This window comes from Balaenoptera physalus (assembly GCF_965194825.1).
Source record: "Balaenoptera physalus genome assembly, chromosome: 12".
In the NCBI taxonomy this organism is placed as follows: domain Eukaryota; kingdom Metazoa; phylum Chordata; class Mammalia; order Artiodactyla; family Balaenopteridae; genus Balaenoptera; species Balaenoptera physalus.
Window position 1 is genome coordinate 61,033,158 of NC_138897.1, and position 22,914 is coordinate 61,056,071.

A 22,914-nucleotide genomic window follows, 5' to 3' on the forward strand; every position below is an offset into this window, starting at 1 on the left:
AAACTTCAAAAATAACAATTTTATTTGGCAAAATCAGTAAACAAATTGGCAAACTTGACAGATAATCATTTCAATCTAACATTTTACTTAGTAGATAAATATTTGTAGAAAATCTGTAAATAAACTCTTTTCTCAAAACGCTAAGTGAAAGGCCAAACACAATAGATTACATATTCTATGATTCCATTCATATGAAATTCTAAGAAAGCAAAACTAATGATACAAAACAAATCATTTGCCAAGGGTCAAGGGTGGGAGGATGGGGTTGACTGTAAAGGGACACATCAATTTTGGGGGATGAAGGAAATGTTCTATGTCATGATTATGGTGGTAGATATATATGTATGCTTTCAAAACTCATTGAATTAGACACTGATAATTGGAGAATTTTATTATGTGAATAGTATACCTCAAAAAAATTTTAAAGCTTATATATAATAAATCAGCATGTTTTTCAAAGAACCATTTCACTAAAAATATTTTATTTAGTAAACAAATTATTTGTAGAAAATCTGGAAATAATATTAAAAATTTTTTCACAATCATTAAGCAGTAGTTACTTTCTTTTTTCTTTATTTTTATTTTCTAATTCAATTTTTATTTTATATTGGGGTATAGTTGATTTGCAATGCTGTATTACTTTCAGGTGTATAGCAAAGTTGTTCAGTTATATATGTACATATATCCATTCTTTTTCAGATTCTTTCCCAATATAGATTATTACAGAACACTGAGTATAGTCCCCTGTGCTAGACAGTAGGTCCTTGTTGATTATCTATTTTATATATAGTAGTGTGTATCTCTTAATCCCAAATTCCTAATTTATCCCTCCCTCCACCTTTCTCCTTTGGTAACCATAAATTTGTTTTTGAAAACAATGAGTCTTTCTGTTTTGTAAATAAGTTCATTTGTATCATCTTTTTAGAGTCCACATGTAAGTGATATCATATGATATTTGTCTTTCTCTGTCCAATTTACGTCAGTTAGTATGATAATCTCTAGGTCCATCCATGTTGCTGCAAATGGCATTATCTCATTCTTTTTAATGGCTGAGGAACATTCCACTTTATATATGTACCACATCTTTATCCATTTCTCTGTCGATGGACACTTAGGCTGCTTCCATGTCTTGGCTATTGTAAACAGTGCTGCAATGAACACTGGGGTGCATGTTATCTTTTTGAATTACGGTTTTCTCCAGATATATGCCCAGGAGTGGGATTGCTGGATCACATGGTAGTTCTATTAATTTTTTTAGTTTTTTAAGGAAACTTCCACGCTGTCCTCCGTAGTGGTTGTACCAATTTACATTCCCACCAACAGCATAGGAGGGTTCCCTTTTCTCCACACCCTCTCCAGCATTTATTGTTTGTAGACTTTTTGATGATGGCCATTCTGACCGGTGTGAGGTGACACCTCATTGTAGCTTTTATTTGCGTTTCTCTAATAATTAGCAAAGTTGGGCATCTTTTCATGTGTTTTTTGGCCATCTATATGTCTTCTTTGGAGAAATGTCTATTTAGATCTTCTGCCAATTTTTTGATTGGGTTGTTTTTGTTTTTTTGATATTGAGCTGCATGAGCTGTTTGTATATTCTGGAGATTAATCCCTTGTTGGTCACTTCGTTTGCAAATATGTTCTCCCTTTCTGTGGGTTGTCTTTTCATTTTGTTTATGGTTTCCTTTGCTGTGAAAAAGCTTTTAAGTTTAATTAGGCCCCATTTGTGTATTTTTGTTTTTATTTTCATTACTCTAGGAGGTGGATACAAAAAGATATTTCTATAATTTATGTCAGAGTGTTCTGCCTATGTTTTCCTCTAAGAGTTTTATAGTGTCTGGTCTTACATTTAGGCTTTTAATCCATTTTGAGTTTATTTTTGTGTATAGTGTTAGAGAATGTTCTTATTTCATTCTTTTCCATGTAGCTGTTTTCCCAGCACCAGTTATTGAAGAGACTGTCTTTTCTCCATTGTATATTCTTGCCTCCTTTGTCGTAGATCAATTGACCATAGGTGCATGGGTTTATTTCTAGGCATTCTATCTTGTTCCATTAATCTATATTTCTGTTTTTGTGCCAGCACCATACTGTTTTGATTACTCCAGCTTTGTAGTATAGTTTGAAGTCAGGGAGCCTGGTGCCTCCAGCTCCATTTTTCTTTCTCGGAATTACTTCGGCTATTAGGGGTCTTTTGTGTTTCCATACAAATTTTAAAATTTTTGTTCTAGTTCCATGAAAAATTCCATTGGTAATTTGATAGGGATTGCATTGAACCTGTAGTTGCCTTGGGTAGTATAGCCATTTTGACAATACTGATTTTTCCAATCCAAGAACACAGTATATCTTTCCATCTGTTTGTATCATATATTCCATTTCTTTCATCAGCATCTTATAGTTTTCAGAGTACAAGCCTTTTGTCTCCTAGGTATTTTATTATTTTGATGCAATGGCAAATGGGATTGTTTCCTTAATTTCTCTTTCCAATCTTTCATTGTTAGTGTATAGAGATGCAAGAGATTTCTGTGTATTAATTTTGTATCCTGCAACCTTACCAAATTCATGGAGGAACTCTAGTAGTTTTCTGGTAGCATCTTTAGGATTTTCTGCAAACAGTGACAGTTTCACTTCTTTTCCAATTTGGATTTCTTTTGTTTTTTGTTTTTTTTTCTTCTCTGATTGCCATGGCTAGGACTTCCAAAACTATGTTGAATAAAAGTGGTGAGAGTGAACATCCTTGTCTTGTTCCTGATCTTAGAGGAAATGCTGTCAGCCTGATCTCACTGATCTTAGAGGAAATGCTGCCAGGTTATCACCACTAAGTATGATGTTAGCTGTGGGTTTGTCATATATGGCCTGTATTATGTTGAGGTAGGTTCCCTCTATGCCCACTTTCTGGAGAGTTTTTATCATAAATGGGTGTTGAATTTTGTCAAAAGCTTTTTCTCCATCTATTGAGATGATCACATGGTTTTTATTCTGCAATTTGTTGATGTGGTGTACCACACTAATTGATTTGAGGATATTGAAAAATCCTTGCAGCCCTAGGATAAATCCCACTTGACCATGGTGTATGAACCCTTTAACGTATTGTTGGATTAGGTTTGCCAGTATTTTCTTGAGGATTTTTGTATCTATGTTCATCAATGATATTGACCTGTAATTTTCTTTTTTGTAGTATCTTTGTCTGGTTTTGGTATCAGGGTGATGGTGGCCTCACAGAATGAGTTTGGGAGTTTTCCTGCCTCTGTAATTTTTTGGAATAGTTTCAGGATAAATGTTAACTCTTTTCTAAATGTTTGACAGAATTCACCTGTGATAGAATTCATCTGGTCCTGCACTTTTGTTTGTTGGAAGTTTTTTAATCACAGTTTCAATTTCAGTACTTGTGATTGGTCTGTTCATATTGGTCTGTGATTGTTCTGTTCTTCGGTGGGTTAGTCTTGAAAGATTGTACCTTTCTAAGAATTTGTCCATTTCTTCCAGGTTGTCCATTTCATTGGCATATAGTTGCTTGTAGTAGTCTCATGATTCCTTTGTATTTCTGTGGTGTCAATTGTAACTTCTCCTTTCTCACTTCTAATTTTATTGATTTGAGCCCTTGCCCTTTTTTCTTGATGAATCTAAAGGTTTATCAATTTTATCTTTTCAAAGAACAAGCTTTTAGTTTCACTTATCTTTTCTATTGTTTTGTTCATCTCTATTTATTTCTGCTCTGATCTTTATGATTTCTTTCCTTCTACTAACTTTGGGTTTTGTTTGTTCTTTTTTCTCTAGTTGCTTTAGGTGTAAGGTTATGTTGTTTAGTTGAGAGTTTTCGTTTCCTGAGGTAAGACTGTATTGCTATAAACTTCCCTCTTAGAATTGCTTTTACTGTATCCCAAAGGTTTTGTATTGTCGTGTTTTTGTTTTCATTTGTCTCTAAGTATTTTTTTTATTTCCTCTTAGGTGATCCATTGGTTGTTTAGTAACATTGTTCAACCTCCACGTTTGTGGGTTTTTTTATTTTCAAATATTTATTTATTTATTTTTGGCTGTGTTGGGTCCTCATTGCTTCATGCAGGCTTTCTCTTGTTGCAGTGAGCAGGGACTACTCTTCGTTGCAGCGCACAGGCTTCTCATTGTGGTGGCTTCTCTTGTTGCGGAGCACTGGCTCTAGGCGATCGGGCTTCAGTAGTTGTGGCACACAGGCTCAGTAGTTGCAGCTCATGGGCTCTAGAATGCAGGCTCAGTAGTTGTGGCACATGGGCTTAGTTGCTCCACAGCATGTGGGATCTTCCCGGACCGGGGCTCGAACCCATGTCCCCTGCATTGGCAGGCGGATTCTTAACCACTGCACCACCAGGGAAGTCCCATGTTTGTGTTTTCTACAGTTTTTTCCTTGTAGTTGATTTCTAATCTCATAGTGGTGTGGTTGGAAAAGATGCTTGATATGATTTCAATTTTCTTAAATTTACCGAGGTTTGCTTTGTGGCCCAGCATGTGATCTATCCTGGAGAATGTTCCATGCGTGCTTGAGAAGAATGTGTATTCTGCTGCTTTTGGATGGAATGTTCTATAAGTATCAATTAAGTCCAAGCAGTGTTTACTTTCTGACATTGAAAAGTGACCCTGAATGAAATTTAAAACCCTCCAAAAAATGTTTCATGAACTCAGAACAATGATGCAGTACTTAGCAGGTCTTTGAATACATTTTCCAGAATGTAGCAGTATACTAGACGTTCTAAATTCAGGTTGTACAAGGGTCAGGTAGACAATATAAGTGAGTGGCATGGGACAAAGGTTACTGTGGTAAACTGGAGAGTACATGGCCCTTCCCAAATGAGCTGCTACCACTGGGTCCCATAGACTGATGCCAGGAAAGAACACAGGCCGCAGTGTAGCCAGAGTTTCTGATGTTTAAAGAAAGGAAGAAATATGGACTTATTATGTGAAATTTCCTGATTTTTTAGAATGATGGCTCCATTTTTTTTTACAACACCATATGGACCAAACAAAACACACCCACACATAGAATTGTGACTTCAGGTCCATAGTGCATGCTTTCTAAACTTTTTCAGTAACAAAGTCTTGCCATCATTCTAACTGCTTACCTCTTTATTTGTAGAGCCCAGAATAATGTGAAATACTAGTGCAACTGAAGTAAAATTCATCTCAAAATTATATGACAGCTAGTCACTTCTAATCACTTTGCTGAAAAACCCAGTCCTGTTTCCATCTCTAAGCATATTGGTTGGTAATAAATAGGAAAAATCTATTAGAATGAAGCAGAAGGAGTGAGGACAAACTGAAGAAAAACACAATTTTAAGAACATAGTCAACTTTTAGACTCCAGGGCAACAAAATAATCCACATGTTGAAATTTGAGGACTTCATTGCCCCAACTAGTCCAACCTGGCTGTAAATTTCGAGCAAACAATTCCAAACATTCCCCCTCTGGCTTGATATAGTCTTTTAGAACCTCTGTCCAGAAAAAAAAAGAGAAAACAACACAAAAATTATTATTAAGGAAGGAATCAATTTCTTTTACCAGTAAAGAGTAGAAAAGCAGGGATGTTTCCTTAAAAAAAAAAAAAAAAGGCAAGTTAATTTCAAGGATTTCATCACAGGCTTTACTATTTATAGTTAGAAAGTCATTTAAAATAAACACCCTTGAGATTGGGAACAATACCATCAGAACTTTCAATAGTCCTGATTTATCAGTTTTCATTTGTAGATAAGAAATGAGGATTTTAACACCCACACCGGTGACTTTTCATTCTTCCAATAATGCTGACATAGCTCCTGAGTACTAACTTAATTTATTTTTTAAGAAATGTAATCCATGCATGAAAAAAAGTCTATAGGAACAATACAAAGACAACCCACTTTAAAAACTAAGATAAAACATAAGTCTCTGCAAAAACATACTTTAGTGTAAGAGTTGGAAACACAGAGAAATATTCACAACATATATCTAACAAATAACTCTACCTCCTCAGCTATAACTTGGTAGTACTGAGAACACTCCTTCACTTCCAAATTACAGATCTTTCTTTACCTAAAATTTCACCATATTATTTCCACAGTTAAGTATTCCTTATTCAATGTACTCATAACTACTGAAAATTATCTTTTGTTAGGAAAATGACATCTCATCTATACCTTGGCTAAATAGCTGTGATCTACACTAACAGAAAAAAAGAGAATACCGTAGAAGCTTTTTTTTAAAGCACATGCTCATTTGAATGACAAATATTTAAATCAATTTAACCTTGATCACGTTGCTGCTTAGCTATATTTTTTTGATATATGTATATTCTACGACAGGAACTGAGTATGAAAATAACGATTCAGGGATGAAAAGTCACTGGAACTGGCAAAATATAGTTCTTAATTGCTATAAAAGATTGAGCTTGGAAGAAACCCATCAAATTCCCTTTAGTAATGATAAGGGTTCCTTAGAAATACTTGATATAGGTTAGATGTAAAAGATAATATATTTTAAAATGTACATTTCATGTTCTTCAGATGCTCTCACAGCAAAATAATTGTTTATTTGTCTGAAAGCACTGGTCCTGATTATCAAAAATCAAAGAATTTAAAGTATTCATAGCCTATAACTCACCAAACTCAAATCTGGGCTTTGATAGCTTCTAGGTGATGCTTACATGAGACTTCTAGTCCTTTCATAAGTATATAATTAAATGCTATTAAACTTGAGTGAGAAAAATTTCCCCAGAGTCTTAGAACAATAAACTTTTTATCACTTTTCCATTTTTGCCCCATGAATTCAATGCCTTACTGGCCTCAATTCACTTTTAATGTGGTCTAAGGTTATACTGAAGGCAAGGTTTTGTTTTCTTGTTTCTGCTTGTTCAGTTCTTTGGTACAAAGATGTTAGCAACTCTATTTTGGAATTTTAAACTGGAGTCTAAACTGGAATCAGCCAGTCAATAATGTTTACTATTCCTGAGGGACTTCCCTGGTGGTCCAGTGGGTAAGACTCTGTGCTCCCAATGCAGGGAGCCCAGGTTTGATCCCTGGTCGGGGAACTAGATCCTGCATGCATGCCGCAACTAAGAAGCCTGCATGCCACAACTAAGACCTGGCACAGCCTAGATAAATAAATAAATTTTTTTTTTTTAATGTTTACTATTTCTGAGCACCCATTATAAGTGCTATGGGACTTAACAAAAGAAATAGATATCCATGTCTTCTAAGAGTTCACAAGCTAATAGAAAAAGATGGCCAGGTACTTGGAATGGAAAAATACATAAAACCTAAACCCATTTATCACCTTCTACTTTATCAATGGAACACATTTCTGCATGGCTTTTTTCCTTCCTAGTTGAGAAACACAGAAAATCAAGGAGTAATGTTTTTGTAATGTTAACCACATATGTTTAATTTCAAAACAAAGCAAAAGAAATAGAGGCAAATTAATGGAAATATTTTATTCTTACTCATTTTAAATATCAATTTAAAAGAAAATGCAAGATCTTAAAAGTTCTCATCACAGGAAAAAAATTTTGTAACTATGTATAGGCTTATTGTGATCAGTGAATATGTATATATATCTTGAATCATTATGTTGTACACCTGAAACTAATACAATGTTATATGTCAATTATCTCAATTTAAAAAAAAAAATTCAAATGTATAAACTTAAATACGAGTATGACATATATATAAATAATTATATAACATCTGGCATTAGTAGAACATACTTGTAACCAATGGAGAGGAAGTAATTCATACATAGCCCGTCATTCCCCTTCTGCTTGGGAGAAAAGGGCATGGCTGGGGGAAAAGTGGCTCAAACGTCAGTGCATAGAATCTCATCAAACTATATTTAACTGTTCAGATACAAATTGTTGCGAGTAAAGTAGCAAAAAGGAGAAGAAATTCCTCTAAGGTACAATATGAAAAACAAAATTTTCATTCAAATACTTTTATTTCATGATTTTCCTACCTTCAGTCTTTAAACTTAAAATATTATACATTTATGTTAGGTTGTAAGCCATAGCTATTGTTGGCTTATGTTTCAGTCTATAGGAAGAAATTTCAAAACTTAAAAAGAGTAAATGTCTCATTTTGAAACAGAATATGCTTCCAATTTGGTGTTTTTTACATTTCGCAGTAGAAATAACAAATTAAAACTTTTTAAAAGAAAAAAAAACTTGGTGTTTCTAGAAGCAAAAGAGAGAACATTTCATTTTGTGAATTGGCATAAAGCAGTTTAAGAACATTTACATGTAAAAGTTCTAAGCATTATATAGAGAACATGTATTATCCCAAATCCTAGGGTTATGATTCAGAGTAAAATACTATTCTATTTATTTTTATTTATTTTTTAACATCTTTATTGGAGTATAATTGCTTTACAACGTTGTGTTAGTTTCTGCTGTATCACAAAGTGAATCAGCTACATGTATACATATATCTTAATATCCCCTCCCTCTTGCACCTCCCTCCCGCCCTCCCTATCCCACCCCTCTAGGTGGACACAAAGCACTGAGCTGATCTCTCTGTGCTATGCAGCTGCTTCCCACTAACTAGCTATTTTACATTTGGTAGTGTATATATGTCCATGCCACTCTCTCACTTCAGAGTAAAATATACTGCAGAAATCTGAAAGTTGCTTTCTGATAGCTTTGTGTGGCTCTATATCCAAAATACAGGCACTTGCTATCCAGTAACATGAACTCAAAAATAAAGGATTGTAAATACTTCTTGTCTACCAGTACTTAACCAAAACATAAGAATAACATATATTGAGTCACACAAAATTTTTCCCCCCCAAAATCTAACTTTTCTTTTTAAATACTCTCAATGCTAAAGCTGTGTTTGTGCTGCTCTCTACTGGGAATACAGCAGAACTGCACTTCGTAAGTACAGGCCATAATATGTACTAATTTTTATTAGTATTAATAAAAGACTAATTTTATTCACTATTTTATAAAACCTTATATCTTAAGACTACTCTTTAAACATAATCTATGTAAAATGAATTAAGAAATAGTTTACCTATCATTTGGGAATGAAAGGTTTTTTGGGTCTGGCTCTTGGATTTTTAAAAGTAAAAAAATAAGCCCAAAGACAAACCCTAAATTAAGCTTTGGTACTCACCAAATGATAAAGAAAATTCAAATGAGAAAAATACAAATTAGATTTCCTCCAATGAGTATAACTGGTGGCAAACATAATTTTTTTCTCAAAGAACAGTACAGCTTCACTTTTCATTTAAGTCAAATGTTTAATGCATTAAAGAATCTATAACAGTCCAAAGTTTACAGGCAATTATTCACTGAGAATCCCTCTAAGTCAAAGAATGGATCAACAGGTAGACATCTGAACATTTCTCAAATGAATTAACACTAAAGACTCTCTGTATAAGCAATTTAAGATAACAGAAATCTTAAATGCTACCAATAAACATTCTCTTTGGAATTTGAATTCACCTTCCTATGTATCCTAGCTCATGAACTATCCCACATCCTGCAAAATCAGGTGATAAGCTGATAGCCTGTAGTCTTCCTGAGTGGCAGCTTTAAAGTTTTGGTTTATTTAAGCCAAGACCACCAAATTAATAAAATATATATTTCTAAAGAAAAAATTTTAATAGTAAACTTTGAATGTCAAATTCAGTATCTCTCATATTTCTATCCCTATTACATTCCTATTTTTTTAATTCTTTCACTTGAAAAATTTAGCATTTACTGATCTTCTACTATATGCTACAGAATTTCAAATATAACCAATCCTCACAACTCCGAAAGATTAAATATCATTATTCGCCCTTCAAATGTTGACTTTGAGGTGAGGAAAATTATTAGAAAATTATTAGAGTAACTTGCTCAAACAGCAGAACCAGGCTTCAAACTCATGTTAGTCAATCTGAAAAGCTAAAGCTTTCCATTATTCCTTGCTGCTTAGTTTCATTAAATGATGGACATTATACTAAAGCATTAAGACTAGTAAGAATTGCAGGCTGCAGCAATTACCTTTCCAATGGTTCAGAAAAGCAACACTACCTCAACATAAAACTGAGTGTGTCTACCAACTATCAAGGGAATTCTAACCATCTCTCTGACTGCTTTCTGCGCTCTTGGCTTTAGAGCCAGCAAGGGATAGAACCCTGACAGGACAATAAAGCACCTAGCAGAACTAGGCCTTACATGCACCATCAGTCTTCATTCTGCTGAGGGCAGTGATGGGATAACAACCCGGTTAGTAAGGGGAACCTAAAAAATGGCAAAGAGGAAAGGCTGAGGTTATGTAAGACTAATCTGCACAGGTGCGCTGGGTGGTCACGCGGCTCCGTCTCCACTTCAACAGCATTTTAACATAACAGACCCTTTTCCAACCACCAACCACCCTCCAGACTCCTTTCCAGTTGCGACCTCCGGGACCAGGCCACACCGCTTTTGCGGTTAGCTCCTTAGTGCCACCCACGATGACCTCCCAGATTCGTGAGAATTATTCCACCCAAGTGGAGGGTGTGGTCACCCGCCTGGTGGACCTGCATCCGCGGGCCTGCTACACCTACCTCTCTCTGGGCTTCTGCTCCGAGTGCCACAATGCGGCTCTGGAGGGCCAGGGCCCTGCCTCCTTCAGCGGGTTGGCCCAGCACCTCTCCAAGATGCAAAACCAGCGTGGCAGCAGTGCCCTCTTCCGGGACATGCCGAAGCCACCCCAAGATGAGTGGGGCAAAGCCCTGGACGCCACAGAAGCTGCCATGGGCCTGGAGAAGAACCTGAACCAGGCCCTTTTGGATTTGCATGCCCTGGGTTCTGCCCACACAGACCATCTCTGTGCCTTCCTGCAGAGTCACCTCCTGGATGAGGAGGTGAGACTCAAGACCACCTGACCAACCTCCTCAGGCTGGCCAGCCCCCAGCCAGGGCTGGGCAAGTACTTAGGACCAGTAGCCTTCAAGGCCAGCGGCCCTTGAGGGCCCGTCTCCATCTCCTGGTCTCAGGTTCTCTGCCTGAGCCTCTCCCTGCTGCCACTAGGCAGCTATGTAACTGCCTGGAGCCCTCTCCCAAGCTACGGACCAATTGGAAACAGTAAAGCTTTCTGTAGCAAAAAAAAAAAAACTATTCTCTATTTCATAAATTCTGCTATATGATTTTAGAATATTAATTAAAATAACATATATCTGATTTAATTTCCAAATTTCTAGACTATTCAAATACCATCAATACATTCAACACTTTTGTCAATTTCACAGAAGTCGTAACTATTTTATAAAAACATACCAGCAAGAGGTGGCTTATGTGAGTGAAGCGTACAGGGCACACTGACAATTAACTTGTGATCTGGAATGGGGAGCTCTTTTACATCTGCATTCCTATTAAAACAGAACAACAACATAAATTATATTTTAAAGGACAATTTTTTACATATAAGCCACAGTTGCCTTGATTTTTTTTCACCTTTCCAATAGTATCTGAATTTATAATAAATTTAAGAATAGAAATAATGGAAATCAACAACCTAAGTATTAAGAAATTTCAGATAGTTTCCTTTTCTACAATAATGACTCTTACACATTAGATAAAGCAAAAGATAATATAAAATTTCATGTGCCATACCCATTCACACTTTTCTCATCTTGGCCATTTCCAGATTTTCAAATATGTAAAAATTAACAAAAACTAATGATCACTGTGTTAATAACTTTTAAAAGCCTTAAAATTAATACATATATACAATTTTGAAAAATCACCTTTCCTACCTTAATGGTAAAGCAGCTTTTTCTCGAACTCTTCCCAGTATAAGACCTTCATAAGGCTTTTTGTGTGGAGAATCTAATGGGAACACAAACTCTCCTGAACTGGTGATCTGATAAAAAGGAGTCAAAAACAAAAACAACCCATACATCTGTAAATATCCAGGAAAAGGATTGGGTTTTTTTTCCTACCACTATACAATTTCCACCAAAGAAAAAGAAGTATTAAACCTCAAGGCTACTGCAGTCCAATAAAAATATAATGTGGGTCACAAATTTAAGCCACACATGTAATTTAGATTTTCTAGTACCAACATTTAAAAAAGCAAAAAGAAAGAGGCAAAATTAATTTTAATTGTATTTTAAGTTTTAAATAATTTTTAATTATTTTTAATTTAACCTAACATATCTAAAATATTACCATTTCAATATGTAATCAATTCAAAAAATTATTGAGGTATGTTATATTCTTTCTTTCATACTAAGTCTTTTAAATCCAAAACACTTATATTTTACATTTAGCACATCTCAATTTGGACTAGTCACATTTCAAGTGCTGAAGAGCTACATACTGCTAGTGACTACCATAATGGACAAGGCAGCTATGAAGGACTAAAAAATTTTAAATATCATTTTATCATCTTGCACACAAAAACCTCTATTTTTCATTAAAATTTATTATTGGCAACCATGCCATCATTAATTCATTTATTTGTTCAAATAACATTTACCTATTACTGGCAATGTGACTAAGTCAATTACAATAAAGTATTTTCCTTTACTTATAGGAAACAATGTCATTAAATACTGTCAGAGCTAAAATTAATAATGAAAGCAGCTCAGGGATTGATGAGATAGACAATACGTGGTCCAATTTCTTGGCATTATAAATCCAGAAATTCGATCTTATCATTTCATCCTGGAGTGATCAGACTCCCAAAGACTCACTTTAGCTAATCAAACTCAAAACACAATTTATAATAATAATATCAACTCATTAATTAAGCATGGAAGAAAATATTTTCACTATCAGAATATTCATATCTATTCTCTGTGGAACCCTTTACCCTATGTCGAGGTATCTAAAAAACCAAATCAGTAAAGTCCTTTTATCACCTCTAGGGCCCACGAGAAACAGCATCTATTCCACACAGCACTGTATAAACACCGGCAAATTCTTACTCTTTGGACATCCTTTATACTCAATGCAGATTACTCCTTCTGATATAACAATATGTTCAATTACCTAATAAGTATTTCATAAAACATATTTTTGTTTTAAGCTATAGTCATATCATACCATCTCACAGAACTGATTACTACCAGAAATGAACAGTGTTAGTTTTCATGTATTAACATTTTACTGGTTTTGATTTCAGAAGGTAACCTTTTCGTGACTTTGGCCCCAGTCACTGATTATAAAAGAACTGCCATAATAGACAGAGTGGAATGGAGTTTTATATTCCTGTTATGGTCCTATAGCAAACCAACCAAAGCTAAGCCCAAAGCACAGCTGTAAAAGCAAAGACACAACTATAAGTGTTTGTTTGCCAAGTCTCACAAAATAGGTGCAAATAAATAATGTACACAGCTTTTAGAAGATATTCCAGTACACTACAAAGTACACAAAGCACATAAAAATAGAACCTGTGTCTAAATGAATATACAGTTATATAAATATTATATAAATGTTAAACATTCAACCCATAATAACCTGGTTTACCTTTTTAAAATTTAGGAGGGCTTTTGTGGAATTCACCTGGTAGACAATGTATCTTTAAAAGGATGTCCAATGCACTCTGAACTGATGCCTTATATTTTTGTATTTTTTGGTATTTTTATACCAAGCAAAGATATTAAAGATCATTCAACCAATACAAGAGTTGGAATCATTTCTTTCAAAAACAGGCACTGAGGAACTAAGTTAAGATTTAAAGTATAAAAGGTCCTTGCTTCTAGCAGTTTCCCAACTCTTCCACGGTAGGTTTCTTTGCTATCTCCCTCTCATCCCCAGAAACATAAGAAAAAAAGAAAGAAGGAAGGAAGGAAGGGAGGGAGGGAGGAAGGAGAAGAAAAAAGAAAGAAGGACAGAAGTCACAAAGGGCAGCTGAAATTTTGGATGAGTAAAGAGGAAGAAGATGAACAGTAAGACAATTTCTATGTTTAGTGATGGACAAATCCCCCAAAGTTTTTGTTTGTTGTTTCTTCAACTACAGACATCAGAGCTTTTTAAAATGTCATCCTGATATCTCCGAGTGATTTCTGAAGGCCAGCAGTTTGGGATTCTACTACAAAAATATACAGAACAAATAGGTAAAAAGTCTTGAGAATAAGAAGACAAAGGTACTTAGCAGCAAAGTAAACATTTTAATTAGACCATGTTGAAGGAGTAGAGTGGTGACATGTTACGCATTAAAAAGTGGATGCTACCTTTATGTGACTTGTATGTCACACCTTATTAACAAATAAAGTTAACAAATACGTAACTTCTAAACTTACTTTTACCCAGTGCCATTCAGCAACTATCTCCACAGACCAAGAAGGGTAAAGCTCTTCCTTAACAAAACGTAGGTGCTTCTGTCTATTCGTCACCCAAGTAACAACAAGACAGTTTGGAGCAGCCAGCTTAGGGATAGGTATCTGCTTTATTTGCAGTGGTGATAAATAACTATATCTAAAAATAAACAGAAAAAAATATCAGCAAAATTTGCTGCAAAAAAGAAAAATAAGCAGGGAGAAGACCTGTATAACATTGACTCCACAAACACAAAGCTCCTATATTTATTTGTGCAACTAAATATGAAGCCACACTGACACCCAGTGGACACATTATTACACGCAAGTCAGAAATAATATTTTTAGTTTTTACTAATTTAAAATGATGAAGCCATATTTCTTTATCATTTCTAAATGTATTACATTTCAGTAATTTTACTAATATTTTCTATATGCTTTTCTAACATTCAAAATTAAGCAAATATTATGGTTTGATAATCTGTACATTACAAAGGGACCCCATTAACAGTCTTGAAACTACTGTCTCAATATCCCACCAACATCTTCAATCTATCATCCTGTTTCTTTCATCCTTCCCAATCAGTTCTACTGGGCTCTCTGAAACTCTCATGCTTTCATTACAAAAAGAAATTCTACAGTCTTGCACCTCCTGGTCATTAGTAGTATGAAGTCTAGTTTCTCTTGCTAAAACACTACTTGCTCTACAATACCCCATCAAACCAATGTGGCCCTTTCTCCAGCACCCAACACACACAACAGAGAGAGGTGAGGTCAGTATTCTCCTAGCTCCCCTATTGCCAGTTCCAGGCTATCAGTCATCCACCTCTGTGTAAAATCCCCTTCTCTTTGAGAAGTACGCTATCTAGCCTCCAATGTTCGTTATCGAACCTATTACATCCTCACTCTCCATATTCAATGAGGATTTAAGTTCTGAGATCCTTCTACCTCACCAACATAAATCTTGCCAGTATCCTGGGCAATTTCAAAGCACAAGCTAAATAATGTACACACTCACCTACTCTTCCCCTAAATAAATACCATTGCATTCACCCCACTTCAATAATCCATTCGAGTGGCCAAAACCTGGACCTTGGCATCACTCAAACTTGCTCCATTTCTGAAACCATATACACTGATCTCTGGCCATTACTGTTTTTTTTTTTTTTTTACATCTTTATTGGAGTATAATTGCTTTACAATGTTCTGTTATTTTCTGCTGTACAACAAAGTGAATCAGCTATATGTATACATATATCCCCATATCCCCTCCCTCTTGAGCCTCCCTCCCATCCTCCTTATCCCACCCCTCTAGGTCGTCACAAAGCATCGAGCTGATCTCCCTGTGCTATGCAGCTGCTTCCCACTAGCTATCAATTTTACATTTGGTAGTGTATGTGTATGTCAATGCTACTCTCTCACTTCATCCCAGCTTCCCCTTCCCCCACCCCCGTGTCCTCAAGTCCGTTCTCTATGCTGCGTCTTTATTCCTGCCCTGCCACTAGGTTCATCAGTACCGTTTTTCTAGATTCCATATACGTGCATTAGCATATGGTATTTGTTTTTCTCTTTCTTACTTCACTCTGTATGACAGACTCTAGGTCCATCCACCTCATTACAAATAATTCAATTTTGTTCCTTTTTATGGCTGAGTAATATTCCATTGTATATATGTACCATATCTTCTTTATCCATTCATCTGTCGATGGACATTTCAGTTGCTTCCATGTCCTGGCAATTGTAAATAGTGCTGCAGTGAACATTGTGGTACATGTATCTTTTTGAATTAGGGTTTTCTCAGGGTATATGCCCAGTAGTGAGATTGCTGGGTCATATGGCAGTTCTATTTTTACTTTTTTAAGGAACCTCCATATTGTTCTCCATAGTGGCTGTACCAATTTACATTCCCACCAACAGTGCAGGAGGGTTCCCTTTTCTCCACACCCTCTCCAGCATTTATTGTTTCTAGATTTTCTGATGATTGGCCATTACCTCTTCTCCATCACCAATTCTTTGACTTTATCAAAGCATTCAGTCAGTGCCCCATTCCTCCACTTTACTGAGTCTATCAGTTTCTTCCTGCCCACACTTTCTCCTCTTCCTCACATACTACCAACCACCAATCACTTCACTGCCTTCTCACTAGCACCCCTAACTCCAATCTCCCCTTTACTCCTTCACCCCATAACTCCTGCAAACCTCCAATCTTCAATTCAATTCAATTTCAACACAATTCAATTCAACTTCTTCATATGGAAAAAATCAGGTGGAGAAAAATGCTAAACTGAAGAATTGGCTCAATTAAGTCCATTCTCAGGTTCTCAAAACTACTCATCAATTCTTTTACTTATCCTTGGTCAACTACTACAAACCTTCATCTTTTTTCAAGTCTCTTGCCCAAACTCACTCTTGGCAGATGAAGTTAACTCATGTATCAATTAAAAAAAAAAAAAAGCCATCAGACTGCTTCAACTACCTAACCCTCTCCCGCCTGGTTATACACTTTCACTTACCCATTGCTATACATTTCCTCTTAAAGGATAGCATGGCTTCATATATTTAAAGCTTATCCCTCCAGCTGTGTTCTCTTATTCCCATCTTCTAGTCTATTAGTGATGCTATTTACTCCCCTCCTTCTGTATTTTCAACCTCTCTAGTAGTTCCTTACCATCAGCCTATAAATATGCTTATACTATACACTTTTACTTTCTTTTCTTTTCTTTTTTTTTGGTTAGTTTTTCTATACACTATATACTTTTAAAGGAAAAAAGAGAGAAGACTTGGGTGGGGGGAGGGTGGAGAAGAGGGAGAAAGAAAAGAAGAGAAGAAAAATAACAGAAAAGAAAAAAGGGAGAAATACCCTCAGTTAGGTCTCCTGTCTACAGCTAAGCTAAGGACTGGCCTATCCAGATAATGCATAGTAATCTCCTTTTCTTAGCAGCCTTAATTCCATTTGGAATTTTAATTCCCCTTTTCCATGTAACCTAACATATTCACAAGTTCCAGGGATTAGGACAAGGACATGGAGGCGGGTGTGGGGGCAGGGGGGACAATAGTATTCTACCTACCACAGATGCTAAAAACTGGTAACAAGATATTTACATATATCACAGTATCTCCCTATATGACTAATAAAAGAAAAATAGAAAATTAAAAAGGAAAATTAATTACCTATTTTGATAATTACATTATGATTATATAAGAAAATATTAATATCTTTGTTTTCAAGAAATACAGAATAAAATACTCCAGAGTAACTTACTTCTTCCTAAATAATTTATTCTCAAACAGTTCAGAAAAAAATTATATATACATAGATACCTACACACACGCACAAATACACACATACAGAGAATAGCTACAGGAATTCTTTGTATGATCCTTGAAACTTTAAGAGAAAAAAGTCCAATTATTGGTACAGCTCATAAACAAAAAGCATAAGAAAACAAGATAATTGTGGAGAAGGAATTTCATATGAAGTTTAAGTCAAGGTAATAGGAACTGTTCAGTCTAGAAAATCAAAGAGTGAGAGGAAATACAACTGAAGACATTCACTAGAACTAGAGGGAAAAATTTAGTTTTTTAAAAAGCTATTAAAAGGAAATGTCATCTTACTAACTAATTGAACTTATCACTCTAAAAGGTTACATAAACTAAATGGTGGCATAAATAAAAACAAATTTCAGAATGAAGTAGACCAATTCATTCATAGCAGTATTAAGGAATACTATATTTTGGCACATATTTCTAAACTTTAGAATTTGATATCAAAGAAGGCAAAAATGTTGCCTTTTGGTGTTATAGAAACATCGCTGAACTGGACAGTCAGTAACCTTAATCATTAATAAATATATTACTTTTAACATTCTTAACCTACACCTACATATAGTTCTTAACCTACACCTACATATAGTTCTAGTTCAAGAGAATTATCTACTTAAGGGAATTAAAATCTTAAAACGAAAGTGTTTTAGTAGTTTCAGACAATCTATTATCATAAAGTAATCATACAGTAATGCTTTTAGCATATGTAACTAGAATGTACAAAGGACCATAGCTTTGAGAAAGCATATCTAATAGATAGATATATTTATACTTACCTGTTACTTCTTTTAACTGATTTGTTCTGCCATGGTGGATCTATCACAATTACATCATATGTTTTCTTACCTGAAAACAAAGAGACAATTTCAGAAAATATCTTCTATATGCATCACTTTAAAAACTAAACATGTTCTGAGACTTCCCTGGCGGTACAGTGGTTGGGACTCTGCACTTCCACTAAAGGGGGTATGGGTTCCATCCCTAGTTGGGGAACTAAGATCCCACATGCCACATGGCCAAAAGAAAAAAAAAAAAAAAACTAAACATGTTCTTCAACAATGAAGTGCATTCACTGCAGACACAAATATACTGGAATGCAAGAAAAGGATTTGTGGCATTTATTCAAATAATTTATCTAAAAAAAATTAAGAGATTCCCCTTATAATTTAGTACCTCTTGGATTTTAACATAATTTCACCTATTGCAGAGAGTTCCTAAAAATAACTACAGCTCCCTTAACTAGACATCAATGATTTATAAATGTCCTATAAGTCTTGGTAGCCATATTAACATGGTCCTTTCAAGTCTAGATAGGGTAGGTGTGGTTTTTTTGCTTTTGTTTTTCAACTTTTTACATGAAATAAAACTTGTCTTTTAACTGATATACTGACCACAACAAAATGTCCCCAATTGTCTACTAGTGTCCTTTTCTCTGGACCAGGATCACACATTGCATTCAGTTGCCACGTCTCCTAAATTTCCTCCAATCTGGAAAAGTTCCTCAGTCTTTCTTTGTCTTTTATGACCTTGATACTTTTGAAGACTACTGGCTAGTCATTTTATAGAATGTCCCTCAAGTTTGGCTTTGGTATTTCCTCGTGATTAAATTTAGGTTCTTTATTTTTGGCAAGAGTACCACCATGCCCTTATCAGAGCAACATTATTAGGAAACACAGTGTCAAAATGTCTCATTATTAGTGATACTACCTTTGATCATTTGGTTAAAATGCTGTCAGCCAGGTTTCTCCAGTTTTACCTTTGTAATTAATAAGTATTTTGCAGGGAGATATTTTAAGACTGTGCAAATATCCTGCATCTCATCTTTTCATCCACTATTGACACCCAAATACTATGATATGTGCCAAATGGAAATTTTCTAGTTACATCATTCTACCTACATTAATTGGAATTTTACTGTGAGGAAGAGCTGTCCCTTTTTCTTTTATAAACAGAGGTATATTTTTGTAAATGTACAATCTCATAAGTGATCAAAAGAATGCAAATTAAAATAAGGAAGTGATGGTTTTTAAACCATTAGAGTAACAAAGATCAAAAAGAATGGGGAAAAAAATGTTCAAATATAGCATGATTTTCTCATTAATTTGTTATCTTGTCATTTACCCTGAAGAATTTATGACACTGTGACATGAATAACCAATCATTTATAAGATGGTTTGAAAGTAATTAAAAGAAGCTTTTCATTAATAAGCTATGTTATGTTAATAATGTAAAATTTTGCTAAAAAATGTCCAAATAACATTTAACAGCAGATTAAATTCAATTTGATCAATATACCTCTCATCTACATCATCCCTTAGAATATTATAATAGTTATAATTTGTTAGAAATATATAAATCACTGAGCTAAGCTCATGATGCAGATTATCTCATCTAATCCCCAAAATTACCCTTGGAAGTAGGTATTATCATATCCATTTTATAGACTAGGAAACTGAGGCTCAGTTTTGTGAAGTACCTAAAGACTCATAGTTAAGCTTCAGAATCTAAATTCAAATTCAGGTGTATATGACTCTGGACTTAAATATCTAAATTTTTAACTTTATACAGGAAAATATTTTGAGAAACTTTAGACAATAAACTTGAACAGTAGCTTAAAATGTAACCTAAAAGGCTAGGAATGGTTTGGGAATTAACATTCATATATGAAGTATTTCTACTTTGCTATGAATAAAAGCTAAATAAAGTTATTTGGTCAACCCCAACTGTACCCTGAATTCATAAGTACAGAACAGTAACTATGTTTACTCTCTTGGGGACTAGTTAAGTTTTTGACCCTTTGTTTGTAATAAGAATTTTTTTAATTTTTAAGACAGAAATCAGCACTTTAAAATTGAATTTAAAAGCAAAAATACACTGAGAAAATTAAGTGTTTACCCTATCACAAAATGCTGGTACTCATTCAACATTCAGACTTGTTCTTGACTTCTGAGGCCACAAAAAAATTATCTTTTTCTAATAATAAACATAATAATTACTTACAGTTCAGAAGCGGGTGTATACAAGAAATGTCAGACAAAAGAAAACTGCTTTTTGGTGGCAGCAGGTATTTCTGTCCCATTAAAGTAATCATTTTTGTAAAGCTAGAGTTGTTATCAACAATCCGTGAAAATAAATACTGCTCTGTAACAGATATATCATCTTCCATCAATTGTAATGTCTGAAGTTCCATTTCATTTAGAGAAGGCAAATGCTTTGCCATTTCACATAATTCTGACAAATTGCAGGTATCAAGTGGTAAGGTAATGGGCTCACTATACTTGTCCCGTTTTTCATAAAGTGGATGAAGAAAGCCACTTTTGAGACCTTCTTGGATTAACTGTGAAGATCCATCCAAAATCAGCCCCCTGATCTGTAAGAGAATTTTTTTTAAGTACATTAAAAGGTCACTGACATTAAAACAATTTTCTAAATAATAAAGTTCCTACTATGCTTTGAATACTTCAACTCTTGGATTAAAATCAACATTCTTAATGCTTACAGGAAAATAACTTTATACTACAAAAAAAGTTAGAAAGTGTGAATATACCTTTGAAATGCTATTTCTTAACTGTGGAATGAAACAAATCTCATAAACTCACTGAAAATTAACTAACCAAACAATATATTGAATATGTAGAAAATGTATCCTTAAAACTTTATAAGATAAATTTGATAATGTTTCTAAAAGAAAGTGGAATTTCTAATTTATAAAAAGAATTAAGGGAATTCCCTGGCAGTCCAGTGGTTAGGTCTCCACGCTTTCACTGCCAAGGGCATGGGTTCAATCCCTGGTCGAGGAACTAAGATCCCGCAAGCTGCGCAGTGTGGCCAAAAAAAAAAAAAAGAATTCAGTTTAAATCACATTTAATCTTAAATTTTTCTAGTAACTTAATTTTTTACATATTTATTTATTTATTTATTTACTTATTTGGCTGCACCGGGTCTTAGTTGCAGCATGCAGGATCTTCATTGCAGCATGAGAGATCTTTAATTGCAGCATGTGGGATCTAGTTGCCTGACCAGGGATTGAACCCAGGCCCCCCGCATTGGGAGCATGGAGTCTTAGACACTGGACCACCATGGAAGTCCCCCTAGTAATTTAATTTTAAAATAAATATACCTTTGATTTTGTAAAATATAGCTTGAATTGTAAAAAAAAAAAAAAAGAAAAGAAAAAAATTAACTCTATAAAATGAATATATAAACAAAGGTTTTCAATAATACACACAAAATAATTATAAAATTAAAAGCCAAGTTCTGCTTCTGGACAAGATGGAGTACCTTTAATCTGAAATTACTTTTAAAAAATTATTTTAAAAAAACGGTTTTCAGACCTTGGATGGATGTCAAGCAGTGTAGAACAGTAGTCCCTAAAAAAGGAGAAACAGTTGCTCCAGCTTACTGCCTTAGAAAGTTTCTAGGTAGCAGTACAGGAAAGAGACCCATTCAGAGTCCAACAGTCTCTCTGAGTTAAGGAGATAGAGCTGGGAGTCTGGAAAGGCCAAGGCAGCTAGAGTTTGTAGGGCAGGATACCAGAGAGGAGAGAGCTGCACAGACAGAGAGCTCTTGAGAGCTGCAGAGGGTCAAGTCTCCAGCTGAGTAGTCATCAGCACATGTATGTGATGAAATACCCAAGGTCAGGGAAAGAACCAGATAAAATGATCAGAGGGAGAAATCCCCAGAGTTCACAAGGGCTTGTGCAGCCCATTTTTAAAGATTAGGAAAAAAAAGTAGAAACGGATATTAAGGCACTCATTATAACCATATTCATATGTTCAAAAATGTAAAGAAAAAATGAACCTGTTAAGAAGAGATAGGGAAACTATAAGAAAAGACCAAATTGAGTGTCTAGAGATTAAAAACTACAATGCACAAGTGAAAAATACACTACACTGGAATTACAGCAGATTAGACACTGAAGAAGAAAAGGTTAATGCACTTGAAAACAACGAAATAAAAGCGCCCAAAATGAAGGCGACAGAAAAAATATTTGAGGAGATAACAGCCAAAAATTTCTAAATTTGCTGAAGACTGTGTATTCACAGATCCAAGAAGATCAACAAATGGAGGAGGAGGAGGAAGACGAGGAGGAGGAGGAAGACGAGGAGGAGAAAACTACATTAAGGAACATCACAATTAAATTGCTGAAAACGCTCAAAGCAGCCAGAGACTTCCACTTCCAACCAAGATGGAGTAACAGGGACAACAGCTTTCAAGACACTGGGCATCAGGCAACAAAGGAGAGTGAAAGAAATCATATGACTGCCCCAGCTAACTGCCTGGAGATTTTCCAAGCCACAGGAAGAATCTGGGCAGAGTCTAGAAGAAATCCAGAGTTGAGGAGACAGAGCTGAGAATATGGGGAGG

General features: G+C 35.0%; 1 protein-coding gene and 1 pseudogene across 7 annotated transcripts in view; one reads left to right on the forward strand and one right to left on the reverse strand.

Annotated features, from left to right (window-relative positions):
• Positions 1-22,914, reverse strand: part of METTL4 (methyltransferase 4, N6-adenosine) — a 393,372-nt gene that overhangs the window by 360,973 nt on the left and 9,485 nt on the right. For 3 of the 6 annotated variants that reach the window (XM_082418713.1, XM_082418714.1, XM_082418715.1), the window contains exons 4-9: positions 20,548-20,917; positions 18,324-18,393; positions 14,209-14,383; positions 11,716-11,822; positions 11,237-11,328; positions 5-5,457 (exon numbers count right to left, since the gene is read on the reverse strand). In XM_082418713.1, the coding sequence (XP_082274839.1) occupies positions 5,312-5,457; positions 11,237-11,328; positions 11,716-11,822; positions 14,209-14,383; positions 18,324-18,393; positions 20,548-20,917 (960 nt within the window). In that variant the 3' untranslated portion in view covers positions 5-5,311. Of the gene's footprint in view, positions 1-4; positions 5,458-11,236; positions 11,329-11,715; positions 11,823-14,208; positions 14,384-18,323; positions 18,394-20,547; positions 20,918-22,914 lie in introns of those variants that run through there. The other 3 variants (XR_014252087.1, XR_014252088.1, XR_014252089.1) reach the window with 1 other exon arrangement.
• On the forward strand, positions 5,466-11,226 carry LOC309640243 (ferritin light chain pseudogene; annotated as a pseudogene). The gene has a single exon. The product of its transcript is annotated as a ferritin light chain pseudogene (transcript).